Source organism: Sciurus vulgaris (genome assembly GCF_902686455.1).
Source record: "Sciurus vulgaris genome assembly, chromosome: 9".
Lineage (NCBI taxonomy): Eukaryota > Metazoa > Chordata > Mammalia > Rodentia > Sciuridae > Sciurus > Sciurus vulgaris.
This window is the reverse complement of record NC_136469.1, coordinates 88090451-88110444: the sequence shown is the minus strand read 5'-3', so window position 1 is coordinate 88110444 and position 19994 is coordinate 88090451. Positions and strand designations below refer to the sequence as shown.

Here is a 19994-nt window from a genome sequence, read left to right as displayed (position 1 = left end):
AGAGGGAAAAGAGGGGTGGGGGGTGGGGGGAAGGGAAAAAATAACAGAATGAATCAAACAACATTACCCTATGTAAATTTATGATTACACAAATGGTATGCCTTGACTCCATGTCCAAATAGAGAAACAACATGTATCCCATTTGTTTAAATTTAAAAAAAAAAAAAAAAACACAAATGGTAAGGGCTGGGATGTAGCTCAGTGGTAGAGCTCTTGCCTAGCATGTGTGAGGCACAGGTTGGATTCTCAGCACCACATAAATATGAACAAATAAAATAAAGGTATTGTGTTCATCTATAACTAATAAAAATGTTTTAAAAAACTAATGATAAAGTTTTATAAATATGAAAAAGGACACAGACAAGCTCACTTTCTCTTTTCTCTCCTGCCCTTTTTTCTTTCTCCATCCATCGTCAGATATTTACTGAGGATGTTTCATTGCTTTCTGAATTGTGCTACTGTGACGAAGTACTATACCTGAATATATATCTACACAGATTACTTTAATAAAAGGTGTTGTTTGTAAAATACTGTTATTTCCAAATAAACGGAGGCCCACTTTTCATTTGACCTTGACTTCAGAAATAAATTTGTACTCCAATATCTCTGTTCACTTGTCTAATGTGTAAAGGCTATAACTGACTATACTCTCAAGGGCATGTTAATATTTTAGAAAGACTCAAAGTAAATTTTCTAACCAGATGTTGGTTTTATATCTGGAAGAGAAAAATGCTTTGCTAAAAGTGACAAATTATAAAAGCAAGAAAAAATAGCCTCAAGGGGATAGACACTGTGTTATTAACAGAGGGGATATATTTTATTGATTCATTGTTGACTGTTCCAGGGAGAACATGCTTAATAATGAATGAGTGATTAAGAGGGGGAAATTCTTTCCCAGGCTTCCAGTGTGTCACTGTCTATAGTCTAAGTAAAAGATCACCTTTTCCTTGTGTGAAACCATGAGACCAAGCCAAGTGACTGCTAGTAGCCATGGCTTCCATTTCTATACCTTTATTTTATTCACAGCGTGAGAAGACTTCTAAATGCTCTAAAACAGTTGTTACTGAAATGGAATTCCAATATTATTTCTTTTCTGTATAATTTTCCTATTATCCTAATAAGTGCAATTCACCAATGTGTTATAACCATTAAAAAGAACTGCTGGATTGGGTCCCCTGTTGGTCTAATATTATAGTCAATATGTTTCATATTTAGAAAGCCCATTAAAAGACAATGAAGAAAAAAGATAATCCTAATTTATCTTCCATCAACTGTACCATATTTATGTGCAGTTTTGCATTTATTGTGTATTGTTACTTTTTTTTTTTTTGTGAAGTTGGATTAAATTATGGACTAGTGGTAAAGCCAGGAAGTACAAATTTTGATGTAACTTTCAGCTTACACTTATGAAAATCCTTCACCAGCATAGTTGATGTTTTATCGTTCTTGGTAATATGGTCTTTTGAGAAAAACCATAGATACTTGAAGCACCCATCATGTTAGCTTCTTCTTGCTGTTCAAGATGATAGTTTAGCAGTTTCTGCATGATTCTTGTGGGACTTAGAAAAGGAAGGCAGTGAATCTGGATTATCACCAGTCCTGCAAAATTCTCCAGCTTTGGGTTTGTATAAAACATGTATATGGAAAAGTTTCCCCAGAACAACACATTCTAAATATAATGATAGGTGGGTATGGGGAGGTTTTTATGGCAATAGTGACTAAATATATCCAGCTTCACAGTAAGTCAGCTCTTTTAACTTCCAGCAGAGCATTCTAGGCAAGCTGGTGGAAAGAGCGCCTGTGCCTTGAAGATACAACTCGAACTTGCCTAGCCACAGAGAAAATCTGAAGCATTAGCTCTGCTGAAAGATGTTTAGGCAAATGAAAAGAGTAGGAACAAGAGAAAGCAAAGAAAAACTTACTATTAATTTTGTAGAACTTAAGGCTAAGAAAGTGGCAGGTCATTTCCCTAGCAGCTGGTTCTCAGAGTTTTCTTGATTCACTTCCTTATCCCTCCAGTGGCCATTTTCACCTTTTTATTGACCTAGAAATTTGAAGCACAAGTATGTGACTTTATCAAGAGATACTAGTGTGCTCAAGTATCTAGAACCCTTCAATCAATTTAACATGACCATGTAGCAAGAGGGTATTCCGTTTCATCCTGCATCTATTTTCTAGTTACTCAATGTCCTTAAGATGCCACTTAAACAGAATGGGATAAAACATTAAGATTTTGTCATCATGGAGAATAATCATAAATTTCTTTTGCTCACCTCAGTTTAATCAGTTCCATATTATTATAATCCCAAGAAACTATGTTGAAGGTACATATTCAGATTGGGCTAATATTTAATAAGTATCCTTCAAATGGATCTTGGGGTATTTTAGTAAACTGTATTTTAATAACACTACTTGTGTATATCTAATCATCACATAAACCTTGAGAGGTAGCTGACTCTTTTTCCATAAGCAAATTCTGCTTTCTCTGGGTCATAGAGCTAGAAGTAATCTTACTGCATATTTAGGTCTCACCTGATACTGGGCACTGTGTTAACAATTTTGCCTACATTGTATATTTAATCTGCTCAGGAACCTCATGAAGTATGTGTTTTCAAATCCAGTTTCACAAATGAGAGTCCTGTGGTTGTGAGGAGTGAAGTAACTTCCTTAAGACTATTGGTGAGGGAGTTTGAGGGTGCTGTTTTCAGAAGGTGGGGAGCCGGAATCCAAGCCCAGTTTGCCTGATACTCCCTTCTCTACATCGTGATGTTTGGTCCACTGAAGCAGACGGTTCTGTCCTCTGGGCCAGTTGTTGCTCCTGCTTGACCTCATGGCCTGGAGTGAGCTTGTGCATATTCCTGACAGCACAGTTCCTGCTACTGTGTAAAGCAGAAGAGCTATGTGTGGTTCCTGGTAGAGGATGAAGAGGGGCAATCTTTAGCAGTGCAACTAATATTCCCTGTGTGGGAGGTGTACCAACACTGAAACCTGGATGTCACCTTCTTTTTCCTCCTACAGCTCCCACAGCTAAAGCCAGGCTTGATCTCTTAGTTGGAAAAGTCACAGACACACTCTAAAATGTTTATTACTGACAATATTCATTTTCCCCTTCCAGAGGATCATGGGAATCTGATACATGGTAAGGAGGAACAGAGTATGAAAATTCAAGTAACAGAAAACCATCCACCTGTGGAAACTCCCTGAAACCAAGTGTGGGATGTGACCATCCTAGGAGTGTTTGATCCAATCTAAATTAGCCAAATTCTTAGAGTAAAGAAATTCTTTGCTTCATAAGCCATGGTGCTGAACAAATAGACACAAGAGTGTATTTTGGTTTTTCCATTTGACCTTTCCACAGTTTTAATCAAGGGTATCACAGATTCCATATAAACAGATCATTCTACAATTGGTTGCCAAATCATTTGCACCGTATGTGTCTGGATTCAAGTGGTGACCAATGACTCTAGTAGACCAAGCTTCCAGCTGTAATCGATCATTTTCCCATCTGTGAGCCTAAAGAAATTTACTTTTAATCTTATTTATGGACCCTACCACACCTGCCAATATTTATTCATGGAAGTGTTTTTTTATATATTTATTTTGAAGTGTTTCTTTTGAAACTATTGCTTATTAAAATACGTAGTGAAAGTATCATTTCCTTTTTTTGTCCTTTAGATGCTGGTCTTCTGGGATTTTTGATAGCCAGTGTACTTTAATAGTTTGTCTTAGAGGAAAATGAAAAGATAAAAAAATCTAAATGAGCAGAATTGATGTGCATCCAAAACTTGAGAGCAATTACTGAATGTCCAGATTGGAATCCTATTTTAGTACATTGCTGGCCTTTATTATCCATTATTCCTTTCCTTAACCCTTTTTAATGTAGAAAATCATGTTGCTAAAAGACCTTCAATGTCTTGTGAAGGAAGCTCATGAAATTAATTAAAGATTTTAGCTCAGGAAGAGCAACTTCTCCATCATAGTAGTGACTGACGTAACATATGCTGTTTCTTCAAAAGCTCAGAGGATCAAACATCTCAGCTCATACCTGAGATGTCACATCATCTAACATGGGCGAGTATTATCCTACATTGCTTAAGTTCTGTGGCCACATAAATCATCTTGATTTTTGTGATTAGAAACTGGATAGGAGGAGAATAAATGTTGAATGAGATCTTGGACCAGCTTTGCCGCTGATTGACTCTGTAATTCTGGGAAAGTAACTTGCCATGTCTTGCTTTAGAGTCCAGATGTCTATTATATAAATCAGGTATAAAAAGATGCCTATAAGATGTTCTAGGGTGTTTTTAAATGAACAAGTGGAGTAATTTAATAAAATATACTTGAGCTTTTTAGAATAAAATAGTAATTAAAACCTACTAAATTATTAGTAATAATAATTTACTAACATTTTCCTTTTTGGGAATGGATTCTTGTTTAATTTTATTGTTTAGGCCAGATGTCTTTTAGTCTATTTGATTCTCTCTGGTTTATAAAGAAACAAAATAAGAAAATATCTAGTGTGCCTATGTTAGGGAATCCTAGACAACCCTTACCTTTAGGCTAATAGTTTTCCAATGCAGAAACTTCAAAGATCAGAGTGTATTCCAAAAATTGAGCAAAACTTGCACTTAGATTAAATATTTACTCTTATTTAGCTTGAACTCCTTATTTTCTTTCTTCTGCCTTTATCTGCTCTATTTTTTGTGTCATGAAAGACCCATTTTCCTAGCTTCCTTTATTGACAGTAAACATATTTTTGACTTCTTGTTAGTTAAGACCCAGGCTGATTAGTTTCTGGGAAAAAGTAGAAAACAAAGTTATTCTCTTCTCCTATCATGGATCTCATATTTTAAATGTCATCCACCAAATAAATAGCAATGTGTTTTTCTTTTAAGATCGGTAACAGTAGGATCTGAAACATGGCAAATTAAAAGACAGGTCAAAGGCTGGGGTTGTGGCTCAGTGGTAGAGGCTTGCCTAGCATGTGTGAGGCCCTGGGTTCAGTCCTCAGCAACAATAAAAATAAAATAATGGTGTTGTGTCCACTTACAACTAATATATGTGTGTGTGTGTGTGTGTGTGTGTGTGTGTGTGTGTGTGTGTGTGTGTGTATGTTTAGGGAAATACAAAAATTAAAAAAAAAAAAGGTTAAGAACTTGGTTGGGGTGGGGACCATGCTAATTTGCAATTTAAATGTTAAATGAACTATGAGATCCTCAAAGACAAAAAATGATAACTGTGATTTTGTATTTCCATAAATTGAGGATATTCTGTGAGCTACAATTTATTTTATAGTATATGTCTTCTCATAAGAAGGGAGATTTATCTGATAAACATTTTATTTTATTTATTTTATTTTATTTTTTATTTTTACAGACTGCATTTTGATTCATTGTACACAAATGGGGTACAACTTTTCATTTCTATGGTTGTGCACAATGTAGATTCATACCATTCGTGTAATCATACATGTACATAGGGTAATGATGTCTGTCTCATTCCACCATTTTTCATATCCCCACCCCCTCCTCCCTCTCATTTCCCTCTATGTAATCTAAAGTTCCTCCATTCTTCTCTCACCCCCAGTCCCCATTATATATCATCTTCCACTTATCAGGGAAAACATTTGGCCTTTGGTTTTTGGGAATTGGCTCACATTTTAATAAAAATATTGTGTTTTAATTTTCAGATCCATAAATTTTTTTTCAATGAATAAAATATTTCCAAGGGGAAGACTGTTTTAACAAACAAATTAAGTTCTTTTGTGATATCTTAAATACAGAAATGATGCCACATTTTATAATAATTTTTAAATTAGATTAAATATTGTTTCCCATTAAATTTACATTATTTATTTAGCGCTTTATTTTCACACATTTGCCATGATATACTTTCTCATATGTGGTCCAAATTTCTAAAAGTTACAAATTAGTTAATTCTTATTTAGTGAAAGTCCAATTTGTGAGATTTCACTGTACATGAAGCCAGTGATCAACTTAGTCATTAGCAGTCAATTCTTTCATTAGTTAAGATATATTGAGTGTATTTTAGTAACATGGATTTTTTTTAACTGAAACAAATTTTAATTCCATTTCCTTATTATTTGCCATTGTTTCTTATCATAGAGCACAACATATGTGTTTAAATCTTTGATTATTCTACCTAGATGAAAAGTGAACAGTTATAATAAAAAATAAATAAAAATTAATTGTGCTCTTTTGTTGTTATTGGAAGACATTTTTAATACCTGACCTTATTTAAAAAAAACATAATTATTACTTTTAGATCATTTCTGTTTTATTTATATTGTCAAAAATTGTCCAATTGTCCTTTTCTTACAGTTAATATCTCAATATCTAATGATACTACACTGGCCCCAGAGGATTTTCCAACTGTTTCTTCTACTGACATGGTAAGTAACTTAAATTTCAAACCACCTGTCTGCTGACTGTGTACTATATAATTTTCGTAATAAAAATATTCATAGTATGAGGTTATCTCTCCCATTCTGCAATCCTAACATGAATGCACATTTAATAATCATTGGTAGTGGAGAGACAGAAAAAGGACACTTTTATTTGCTCTAGTTAACCTTTTTCCTTCTTTTGAAAAGAAATTGAAGCCACAATTTACTTGTATAACATATGCTTTTCAAATCTTCATAAGAATTTAACTTCTATAGCAAAAGTGAGGCACCAAGCAACTCAGTGAAACTCTATCTTTAAATAAAATACAAAATAGGGCTGGGGATATAGCTCAGAGGTTGAGTGCCCCTGAGTTCAGTCCCCAGCACCACCACCCCCCATCAAAAAAAGAATTTAACTTCTATTTTCATTAATTGTGACTTTTAAATATTTTCACAAGGAAAATGAGAGCTGTGGAAAAGAGAATCTGGTGTCCTCTCTGTAGCATGGTTAAGAATTCTTCTGACTAACCGAATGGTGCTGTGTTCTCTTCACTAAGGGAGATTGTAGCAGGACTTTTCCCCCATCACTTAGAAAGGACTCTGTCTCCATCACATGATATCCTTTCCCATGGCTTGTAACCAAGGATCTTTAAGGGACTGGAACTAAGCTTTAAAAATGAGCTGTTTTGCATGGAAGGTCACACACTGGAAGGAGACTTTTGTATTGGAGAAAAAGGGAAAAGTGCCATTTCAGGCTTCTAATTGTGTTCCTTCTATGCTGAATATGGACTCTTACCAAAGAATATCAATCTCTCAGTTTTAAAGACAGAAAGCATAATACCTAGTATTGATAGAGTGCCCATCTCTCAGGAGACCAGAACACTTCTGCAGATATTATGTAGTGAGTGCCCACAACATCCCTTTTAGAGATGTTTTGTATCCTTCCTGGGCAACTCTTACATGACCTCATTTCTCTCTATTTTCATATTCTGTGGCTCTCTTGATTTCTTTCCATAGTGTTAGAGTTTTCTCTTTCTTCAAACCTTACCTCTCTATTCTTTGTGTTAGATTGTATGTGTGCGTGTGTTTATGAGAGACAGAGAAAACAGGGTCTGCATAATGCTTCATGTAGAAGGACTTTGATTGAGTTTTTGTGCCAGACTGCCTGGTTTCAAATGCAGGCCCCTAAACTTAATGGGCTATGGACACTTCTCAGTGACCCATCTTACCATGGTGATGATAATAGTACTTAGTTCACAGGTAGCCTAAAGATCAAGTTAATAGATAAGCAATGCTTCACAGACTGGCACATAGTCATCTCTCTGCCAGCATTGGGTATGTTATTATTCTCTTTATTATGATCACACCACTAGATCATGCTGCCTCCATAACGCAGAGGTTAATGGGGAGGAGAAATTAGAAACCACCGCTTTTGATAGACTGGTGAGTCTTCTGTTTGCTTGACCATGGCAGCTCTGCTATCCTGAACCTTTCCTAGGACACACAGTCATCAGGACTTCATTTCTTTCTTTTCATTTCAGTCATAATTAGATGATGAGAAGGTGCAGTAAAAGTGACATGCAGCCCTTGGGCCAACACGCCTGCCTCTCACAGAGCCCTGAGAGCATCCTGTCAGAGGAAGGGAGGTCTTTTCCCTTCAGCTTCATTAGCATGAAGACAAGCTTTCTTCTTCCTGGTGATAGGGGTATGTTTCAGAGGGAAAGAGCAGGAAAAGGGGACATTCAAACATCTAGCGGAGATTAGAACTCTAGAAAAAAAGGCAGGATTTTCAGCATTTCCATTTATTGTTAAAGCCATTCTGTTTTTATTTTGTCTCATCACCTAAGTCAGTTTTCCTATAGATTTCTCACTTGTCATTTCCCTTTAACCTGCAAATGAAATTTTTATATACATATATGTATATTAATTTGGCAGTGCTCCTTTATTTTATTTGTTTATTTATTTATGTGCGGTGCTGAGAATCAAACCCAGTGCTTTGCACATGCTAGGCAAGTGCTCTGCCACTGAGCCACAACCCCCACCCTGAATTTTTTTTAAGAAGGTCCTTGAAAAACTTTGAAACCAGCCATAGCTGGATGGATGCTGTACCTAAAAGAGGACCATTAAGATCTGCTGGCTTCCAGTTTCCAGCTCTCAAAAAGGGCCCAGATTTTAAACTCTATTATCAGTCTCTTCTGAGCAGGTGATTGAAAGAATGTTATTTCACATCAGATTCCTTTTTTAAAATTATTTATTAAATTGAGACATCCCTTAAAATACACAGTTCTGAAGTATTCATTGAATTGAGTTTCAACAGTTGTATACCCCATGCAACTACCATCCAAACAAGAGAAAGAGCATTTCTCTCATCCTGAAAGTCCCATGGAATGATCTGTATCTTGTTTTGTTCCTAACCTTACTAGCCTTGGGAGATCATTTTTTGCTTAATTTCTCTATTAAGATTATATGATTATATGTAAAAAGACACATTGTATCAAGGAGAGTAATGGAGAACCTTTATTTATTTTTTGCTTATTATATTTATATTATCCAGTGAAGCATATCATGTCCACACAGTGATGCTGTTAATCATAGGACTAAGAACTATTACAGTCACATAAATTATGCTTGACAGTCAGACATGGAAGCAAAAGTGGTTTGATTTGATGTACCTTCAGGGTGATTCTAGGAGTTAACATTCATTTTCATGGGAAACGGAATGTCATATTAATCTCCTTGTACATAGCATCCTTGTGATTTTCTTCCATTGAGAAAGTCAAGTGTAAAAACCATTCTGTCCTTAAATCTCCTTGGATACATGTGCTCCTGTTTTCAAAAATATTACAGAAATTTCCAGATATACACTAAAATAGAAGAGTACAAAGGACTCCCACATGCTCACCACCTCACCTTAATGACTCTCAACATTTGCCCCAGCCCTCAAAAAAAGTAAGAGTACTTTTTCATTTGGGAAGGGTGCTATGGTATTTTACATTTTAAAATAAATCAGTCAGCATACATTCTACTGTTAAGAATTTGAAGCACAGCTACTCAGTGTAAGGAGTGTAATTCTCTTGAAAATGAAAGCCAGAAAAGTAGATTAAAATCAGTTTTTAGGAGATTGACCTGAACGAAGACCCTCATTTTAGTGCAACTTTGTCCTATGTCCTTTACATCTTCTTTTTCTCACTGCCCCTTTACGCGGACAATCTGCTTCAACCTGTTTGGTCTGCGTACGGTTAGCTCCTCCCCCTGGTGAGCATTTATGCATTTTTAATAAAGGCCTTACTGGTTGAGCAAATGAAGCATTGTGTGTCCCCACATCAGCATCTTTGCTCACGGTGTCTAATTCCTTTCCTTTCTTTTTGTGAATACATGAAGAAATACACATCCAGAGTCGGTCACTTGTATTCTCTTGTCCTTTGCTCCCTCCCTCTGTCCTTGCTTTGCTTTGCTGCCCAGTTCCTCCTCTCCTTACCACCTTTTGAATATGAGTGTTCTACAAGGACTAGTCCTACCTTCAGGGCATTCTGTGAACTTCCTTTTCTCCATACTCAGTGAAGTGGATTACTGCCTTTTCTGCTCTTCTCATCTCTGTACCACTCACTTGCACTTTTTTACAATCTTCTACTATTAATGTTTAAGTGAACATACTTCATTTCTATAAGGAAACTTATAAAATTATTCTTGTTTCATTCTCTTTATCACTCTGTTAAAGCTTATTAGTTCATCCAAGCAATCCGGTCTGGGTACGTTTTCTGTTTTCTTTTGGCCACATTTTTCTTTTTTCCAGATGCCACTATTACTCAAAATATCCAATATCTAATTGAATTGGCATTGCCGAATTTAACGAATAAAAATGAATATTGAAAATATTAAATAAAGATAAGTATCGAACAATATTTTAATATAAGTAGGTCCTAAATATCGCCTAGTAAAGACTTAATAATAAAAATATTACTTATTGTTTAGCTGAAATGCAAATGTAACTGGGAACCCTGTGTTTTACCTGGCAATTCTAAATTGAAAGTTATTTTACTTTAATTTTGTCCTGTAGATAGAAAGGGTAAATAAATTGGTAGATTTCTTCCTTGACTGTATCAATCAAATATTCCAGACCTGATGAAAGATTTCATTCACTCAGTTAACTGAGTGCCTGCTATGTTCTAAGTTGAACTCTGCTCTGTGTTGATCCGCTCTTTTCCCCCTTCCTTATTTTTTGGTGATGCACAGTCTCTTTGGTCCTCTGACTCTATACTTTTATCATTTTTGTCTTTTCAGCCATCCCCAGCCCAAACAGTTGCTAAGTTCTTATCTTTCAGTCTGTCTTTCCCTCTCTGATCATTTTTTCTTTTTTTCCTCCATTCTTGTTATTCCCATCACCCCCCCTTTCCCTTTCATTCCCATTCTTACCCACCAGAAACACCTCAAAAGTCTTCACCAACCCTGAGAAATTTGCTTTGACCTTGCAGTGCTCATGAGTTCTAGCTTATTCTTTGCTACTGTATTCCTTGGGAAAAAATAGTCTGTAATTAATTGCTATTGCAACTTTTTTACTCCCACTCATTTCTCAGCCTATTGTACTTCTCTTACCTTTCACTCCAATGACTTTCATGATATCCTCACTCCCATTGTGCGTGCACAGGATGCTTCACACTCTTTTTTTTTTTTTTTTTTTTTTCAACATCTTTGTAGTTGTAGTAAGTCTGATTAATCCAGGGATCAGATCTTTACAGATGACTTTTAAGTTGGTGTCTCCAAACTTGACATCTCTTCTGGATTTAGCTCTCCTGGCCCATTAGACATCTCTTCAAGCATTTCCAAATGCATAACACTAAACTGCGGTATAAATGTCATAGAAAGTTATAAGTATCCTAAGAAAAAGACATAGTGTGTTACAAGAGTTCTAATAGACTGAAGGGAACTCTGGAGTTTCTGTTCCCAATTGTCTTGTTCTTAAAAGTTCTGATTTAATAATTTAAGCCCTGCATATAGAATTTTTCATAGAAAATAAAGGCAAAACCACAGAGAGGTGAGAAATCATCTTTAAAGGGGTTAAGGACAGTGGTACTAAACTGAGCTCCTGCATCAAGCCTAGAGGTAATGTTGGCTTATCAAAGATGGTAGTGGTGGGCATAGGTTAATTTCTTCATGAAATGGATCCTGCCAGAAGATAAACAGAGTTAACCTTCACTGACATCAGCCGTTATGAAATAACAACTCTTAAACAATAAGGATAATACAGATGTCTTTTCAGTGATATTTAAATAGAATCATTTATTTGATATAACTTATTTTGTAGGAGAAGAACGCTTTGTATGCAGAAATATTATACATGCTGAGATACATGGATGTTGCCTAAAGGTTTTAAACATAAGTTCTTAGGGAAAAATGCTGTTTGGAGGCTAAAATTTTTGATATGATGATACAGAGAATCATTTGGGTCTTATGAAATACAGATGCTGGTATTTTATGTTAATGTAAGCAAGAAAACATACCCATCATTTATTTCATGTACTCCTGTGCGGTTTCACTTTAATCTGAATCTTTGTAAGAAAATTGGTAAAACTGCCTATTGTGATTGATTCAATGCATCTTACCTCTTTGGGGAAACTCTATAAAGAAGGATTCTGCTGATATTAAAATGCTGAAGTGACATTAGGGTACATTTTTGCTGATTTTAAAACAAAACTGTTACCTATTAGGACTTCTAAACTTAAAATGCTTTCTCCTAAAATCAGCCATATGCAGAAATCTACAAAGCAAAATGAGACATGATTAATCACCTTTTCTAGGAGTAGTGTTTGGTAAAGAACAGTTAAGCAATTTGACTGTTTACAAGTTAAGTTAATATAGAAAAATATTTCAAGGAAAGATCTAGAATTTATTTTTTTATTGACTTATATAAGCGTTTTACCTTTTGAGCCCTATAAAAATATGAACTCTTTCTGGCCACAGTGTCTTTTATGACTAGGTTGCTCCAATCAAGAGAATTTATAGAATGATAAAAAATGTTGATGATATGGGTCTGGTGAGAGGCAGAACTCTTGCCTTCAATGAACAGGAGAAATTTATCTGTTCACATTTATTTGCAAGGTGTTTTCAAATAACTCTTCTGTTAGCACATGGTATACTTATTAGCCCTGGATCCACAAGGATACAAGTCAAAGGTATTTAGAGTGTTTCTAAGCTGAGACACCCATCCCTTCCCCCCAGCCACGTTGGCATTAATTTAGACAGGTAAGATTTGAAAATCTGTCTCGTGGAAATGGCCATAATTGTCAAGGTATACAAGAAAGCTCTTTGTATAGCAAAAGAAACTCAAAGGATAAGTATTTAAGAGGGCTCAAACATAAGAAGTATCTGCATAGGAATTTTTTTAAGCAAGGGAATGAGCTACCAGTAAACTTCTCATCACAGAAGATGTTCAAGCAGAGGACAAATGATCATCTTTCAGGACAATTGAATACTAAGGATTTTGAGAAATCAGATGAAATTGTCTCTGGGTTTCCTTCACACTGTAATATTCTAGAAAAAGTTCCTTAAAGCTTAGAGACCATTAATTTTCAGAGCCGGTAATTCAAGTAAGTTGGCCATTTTGGAAGCAGAGTCTACTACAGGAATTTCAGGTGCTTGTGATAAGTTAAGAGCTATTCTCAATAAAAACTGAGAAGAAAGAGAAGCAGTTTAGGACACAGAAGGAGTTAAACAAGGATGTGCCTACACCCCCTGCCAAGCTGAGTTTAGCATTAGCCTAACTCCATGGTGAGTTCTAGGGCATAAATTGTACCAAAGAGCTGCTTCTACTTTTGAGAAAAAGAGGGTAGTTTTTTCTCTCTGTTGGTGATGGTCAATAAGGGCTTTGAGAGACTCTAGCATTCCAGTAAGGTAACTCTTTGTGGATAAAGGCAGATTCTCCAGAGAAAAAGGTCCAGTTGTGAGCTGATAGCAGCTAATTAATAGAGCATCTTGAGGTGGGTACACTGGCCATACTCACTGTGATAGCCAAAGGGTTCTCCTGTGTATTAGAAACAGAAAATAGAGGAATGAGCCGCACGAGACGGGCATAGCACTGACATGACAGCAATATATGAAAACTGCCCTGTATGTTTGAGGCCATGTAACGTAGGAGTGGTGTCCTATACGTGAAGCCACCACCTTAAAGGCGTCACAGCCATTCCAATGATGGATGCCTATAATCCTGACCTAGAGTTAACAAGAAAAAATCTAAACTCTTTTGGGCCATGCAGTTAATTAAGGCTACAACCATCCACGTTTTTATAGTTTAATTCCTTCGATTACCAATCTCTAATTATTTAGAAGTAATTAGACTAATTATTTAGTCTATTTGTAAAAGTACTGGCCGAGTAGTGAGCCCATTGAACTTGAAGAGCATTAATAGGGCCATCAAGCAGATGCATACAAAACTGTGCACTGCCAAAGTACTTTCTGAACAATAAAGGTGTTTCTGAGAGTGTTACATTTTTGAGACCTAGGACGTTCATGTGCCTCAGTTTACTCTCAGGAGGGTTGACAGGAAAGGACTTTGGGGTTTGTTTCCAGTGAACAAATGGGTGATTGTAAGTTGGCAGCACAAAATAAGTAACATGTTACATCATTCTCATTGTAGTTTCAATAATTGGCTTGTGTCTGTGCCCCCTCACCTGTTATTCTAGTAACATCTCATTAGGTTTCATTCTCTTATGGTTATCTCAGAATTTTACAGAAACATTTACTATAAGACCTATATTGTCCATTAAGTATCAAAAACTGCTTTTGACATACCAGTATACCCTAAAAACACACACACACACACACACATACATCAACCAAAAAAAACCTATTTTTTTTTCTTCTTCAGTACCCTAATGCTACCTTTGACTGGACATTTTTGTCGAAGAAGGAGTGTTTGAAATATGGAGGAAAGCTCGTGGGGAACAACTGCGATTTTGTCCCTGATATCACACTTATGTCTTTTATCCTCTTCTTGGGCACATACACCTCCTCTATGGCTCTGAAAAAATTCAAAACTAGTCGTTATTTTCCAACCACAGTAAGTATCTGAGATATAAATAATGTTTGTTGGATTTGCACTGCATCAACAGTAATATAATTTTATTTTTTGTTATTTTTATTGATGCATTATAATTATATATAATATTGGGATTCATTGTGTTATATTTATACTTGCATATAATATAATCTAGGGAAAGGGAGATACCAGGAAATTAAGTCTAATAATAATACAATTTACAAAATGGAAAAGCACCTATAGTTCGATTTGGTCAATATAATTTTGTGCATTTTAAAAATTATATTCCAGTTCATATGGTATGTGTTTAACATAATTGTAGTCCAGTTTTGAGAAATTTTCCAAAGATTTGGTAAGCATAATTCTGTAATAAAGTTTGTCATAATTCTGAATATACTAAAAAGTGGGGTGTATCTAAAAATGCTTGAGTGAAGAAAAAGATCTTGTTTGTAAATGTATAATGTTTAAGTATATAAGCAAAAACTCTTCATATTAATCAGGAATTTTCATGTTGTGGAATTTCTTGTTCCTTGGCTGTATGTGCGCATATTTTCATACTTGAATTATGGGCCATACGAGAATACTTAGACTGTATTGTTACACTAGTATTGGTGTAAGATATGGCTGTCATATGAGCCAAACTTTCCTTCCTATAATGAGTAATGCCAGAGTACTGATAATTGAACTAGGTTGCACAGACTTCCTGTCTCCCATTAATATGCTTGAATGAACTTGAAGTCAAAACTGTGGTTCTTTGAGAGACTACAAGATAAGACCAACATTTAGTTAATGGTATTTTTTGTTTACTTGCAGAACGAATCTAAGATAATGCTTTACTTTACAGCTTGGTTCTTAGTGTTTAGGATGTCAGTATTTCTTAGTAATCTTAATTACACCTGATTTCTATCAGTGACCTGCTCTATACACCTGGCATCCCATGAAATCTCTCCTTTGTGTTTTGTGTAGGACTTTAGAAGATGAGGTGCACTCAATGAAAGTCTTTTTTTCTAATTCCTAGGAAATGAAACTTAAGATATTTACTTTCACCTAAGAGAATGTGGATTCTCTGATTCTTCTTATAAAATTGAAAATAAACAGAAGGGTTGACAATAAAATGTCCAGATTTAGATAGCCCAAGGAATGAAAAATTCTACCAAAGGAAATGTAAAAAGAGGTGCTCAGGTTAGTTTGCTTAAAATGAACATCACAAACTGGTGGTTCACACACCGAATTGGCTCACAGCCATTCTTTGTTTAGACAATAGTGTGTAAGCACACACACACACACAAACACACGCACACACACACAAAACACATATAATTGAAATCTTACCTATACTTTGAGGTAGTCATTGTCTTCCCAATGCTCTGTTGTTTGATACCTCCCTGTAATTCCAGCTACTTGGGATGCTGAAGCAGAGGATCACAAGTTCAAGGCTGGCCTTGGAAATTTAGTGAGACCCTGTGTAAAGTGCCCCTGGGATTAATCCCCAGAACAACAACAACAACAAACAAACAAACAAAAAAAGAAAATAAAAAAGAAAGAAAGAAAGAAAGAAAGAAAGAAAGAAAGAAAGAAAGAAAGAAAGAAAGAAAGAAAGAAAGAAAAGAAAAGAAAAGATATCCTATATCACACATGCAGATTAGGTGCCTGTTCCTGACTCCATTTGAGATTGTGACCCTAGCTCACAGGCTGGGAAATGTACTTACTTGATTATCATCTTTAACTGGACAAGTTTTGTATAGAATAGATTCCTGGGTAAAGGTTTTTGAGGACAATTGCTTCTCTACTGAGTTTTTTCCTTCATAATTATTAGTTCATTGGGCATCTTGGTTTTCGCTTGTTTATTTTCATTGCTTTTAATTTTTATTTTTGGGACTGGGGATTGAACCCAGGGGCACTTAAACCTACGCTACATGCCCAGCCCTTTTTAAAAACTTTTTATTTCGAGACAAGTGCTCACTAAGTTGCTAAGGTTGGCTTTGAACTTGTCATCCTCCTGCCTCAACCTCCCAACCCACTGGGATTGTAGGTATGCTCCACTGTGCCTCGCTTCTTTGCGCTTTTAAAATATATTTTATAAATCATCATCTCCTGTCAAAGTCCAATGTTATTTAAGCATACTAGGTAGAAAAATGGAAAATCTAGAACCTTTGTAATTTGCAAAATAAACTTTCTACTTTAAGATGAAAGAAGATCAACTATGTTTTCAATTGGTAAATAATAATTACATATATTTATAGAATACAAGGTGATGTTTTGGTATTTGTATACATTATTGAATGATTAAACCAAGCTAATTAACATATCTATAATCTCACATACTTATCATTTTTGTGATGAGAAAATTAAAATCTCTTTCAGCAAATTTGAAATACGCAATATATTATTATTAGAGTTACCATGTTGTGTAATGAATTTCAAAAACTTATTCCTGTCTAACTGAACTTTGCACCCTTTAACCAGCATCTCTCACTATTCCTTTTACTCTCTACAGCTATGAATTCAACTTTTTAAGATCCTGTAAGATCATGTAGTGTTATTACTCAGTGCCTGATTTATTTCACTTAGCATACTATCTTCCAGATTCCTCTACAGTATCTGAAATCACAGGATTTCCTTTCTTAAAGAATAGTATTGCTTTGTGTATTTACATCGTATAGTCTATCTTCATAAATCCATTGATGAACAATTGGGCTAATTTTATATCTTGGCTATTGTGAATAATGCTGAAATGAACATAGTAATATAGTTAGTCTTTAACTGATTTCAGTTCCTATTAATATATACTGAGCTGTGGGATTTCTGTACCAAATGGTAGTGTTTTAGGTAGCTTTTTTTGTTCCTGTGACCAAAAAACTGGACAAGAATAATATAGAGGAAGGAAAGTTTATTTGGGATCATGGTTTCAGAGATTTCAGTCCATTGACAGCCAACTCCATTGTTCTGGGCCTGAGGTGTGGCAGACCATGGTAGAAGGGTGTGGAGGAAAAAACAGCTCAAAGCATGAAAGAAAGCAGAAAAAAGCTCTGCCTGCAGGGGACAAAATATAAACCCCAAAGGTATACCTCCAGTGACTCACCCCCTCCAGTCATTCCCTCACCTGCAGTTACCACCCAGTTAATCCATATTAGTGGATTAATGTACTGATTAGATTAAAAATCTCATAATCATTTTATCTATAAACTTTCTTGTTGTCTCACACATGACCTTTGGGGGACAATTCATAACTATAACAGGTAGCATTGTTCTTTTTGCTTAAGATTGCTCTGGCTATTTGGGGTCTTTTGTGTTTTCATATAAATTTTAGAATTATTTTTTCTATTTCTGTGAAAAAATAACACTGAAAATTTTATAGGAAATGCATTGAATCTGTAGCTATTTTTACAATATTAATTTTTTCCATGAACATGGGATATATTTATTTGTATCTTTATTAGTTTCTTTCATCATTTCTTTGTAAATTTCAAAGTGTAGATCATTTACCTACCTGATTAAATTTATTCCTGAGTATTTTATTCTTTTGTGGTTATTGTAATTGGGAATGTTTCCTTGATTTACTTTTAGGATAGTTTGTTTTTGGCATAATAGAAACACTGTTGATTTTTGTATACCGATTTTATATTCTATAACTGTACTGAATTTGCTTATCTGTTTCAACAAGTTTTTTGGTAGAGACTTTGGGGTTTGGAGTTTAGGCTGTTGCCTATAATCAGAGATAATTTAGCTTCTTCCTTTCCTATTTGGATGCCTTTTTGTTTCTGGGCTGGTCTGGAACATAGAGTAGACCTGAAGCCTGGAATAATAGGAACTGGCCTGCTGCAATGCAGGCCTGAGGCCTGTCCTAGAAGGCTGGATCCACAGATGCTGATCTGATAATGAGGGAAATGACCTGGTGATAAGGGAAGTTTGGATTACAGGGCTGCTGGGGCTGACCCATTATGGGTTAGCCAATCTGAAGCCTAAACCAGTGGAGTTGGTTTGGCAGTGGGGCAGACTGGAGACCAAGTCCGCAGGGAATCGCTGAAGTCTGGGGCCAGACTGGTATTAGGGCAGTGCATGGGTATCAATCTGGAGTCTGAGACCATGTGAGTCCTTCTGATGCTGTACTTTACTGAGGCAGGTCCATTGTTGGTGTCTGAGGCAAAGTCTGAAGCTCGCTTCCCTGTCCTTCCTCCAAGTAGAAAGTTCTGTCACCAGGTGGTACTGCCAAATGCATTTATGCATTTTGATAAATCATACATAAATGGAGTATGATTTCTCATTTTTCTGATTGTATACATTACAGGATCACAGGTTTGAGGAGTGGTATGTGAGTAATTTTGCTTCCTACCCTTTTCAATGTGTTTTTCTTATTTCTTGGTTATACCCATATGTTATAATCTCTCACCTGACTTTCTTAACCATTGCAAAGGTGTTTTCTTGTGGTAATTGCTTGTTCAATCCCATGTTTCTGCGGGGCGATGAATATTGGAAAGTCTTATTCTACCATCTTGCTGACTTTACCTCTCAAACCAAATAGATACATAGAGAGAAGTAACCCCAAATTGAGTTCTTCAGACTTAAAAAAATTAAAATCCTCCCCTTACAAAAGCCCAGGCACATAATTTTTTAGACATTGATAAATGCTGCTGAGAAAGTTATGAGAAAATGAAAACAGAAAAACAATGCCATTTTAGTTAAAATTTCTATTAAAAAGGTTCTTGGCATAGTTAGAATTATAGTATCAAATCACAAAATAAACAGAAGAAAAAGTGGTTCCTGAGGATCAGTATGTAAATGTGTAGACTGTCAGTCTCCTCTCATACCCTTATTTACCTCATGTTTACAGTTTAAAAATAATGCATGAATACATATACATTCATACACAAATAATAAGAACATCATTTTATTTCTCTTATGTGTTATAGTGTGTTTTAAGTTAAGCCATCATTTAGAAGGATCATTTCTGAGGGTAGGAGAAGATAGGTGTATAGATTATTATGCTTGCATCTTTTATCACTAATCTTATGCTTAAGTCCTATAAGATGGTCTTCTATTGCTTGAAAATAATCAAGGCTAACTGATTGTTCTCAGCTCCTTACACCAACAATTCACATGAAACCTCTAAAAACTCAGAATGCTAATACTGAGTGACAATGCCTTTGTCATATAAAATGCCCCCCCCCTTTAGCTTACACAGTCCTTTCTGTTTTGCACTGTCACTTCTTTACATTTGTGTGGGTTGGCAGTCGGCTAAGACTGTAAACTGCTTGAAAACTCTTATAGTTCTATTTTGTTCCTCATGTCAACCAGCAGAGAGTTGGCTGCAGACTAGATACTCAGTACTTGTTAGCTAGTGGAAACCATTCAAGTAGAGATAAATGCTGCATTCTGTGGGAACAGCACAGATGTAAGAACCCAGAAACTGTAGATTCTAGTGCCAGCACTGCAATTAACTGTTTGCCCTATGATAGCTAAATGCAGACTCTGGGTACCTCATCTACAAAGGGAGAGAGCTCATCTAGGTGATAATTAACATCCTTCTAACACTAGTATTTTTGTAAAGAGTATTCT

General features: G+C 35.6%; 1 protein-coding gene across 7 annotated transcripts in view; it reads left to right on the top strand.

Moving 5' to 3' along the window:
- SLC4A4 (solute carrier family 4 member 4) overlaps positions 1–19994 on the top strand; it is a 327400-nt gene that overhangs the window by 253804 nt on the left and 53602 nt on the right. For all 7 annotated transcript variants that reach the window (XM_079152708.1, XM_079152712.1, XM_079152710.1 and 4 more), the window contains 2 exons: positions 6342–6412; positions 14268–14459. In XM_079152708.1, the coding sequence (XP_079008834.1) occupies positions 6342–6412; positions 14268–14459 (263 nt within the window). The remainder of the gene's footprint in view (positions 1–6341; positions 6413–14267; positions 14460–19994) is intronic.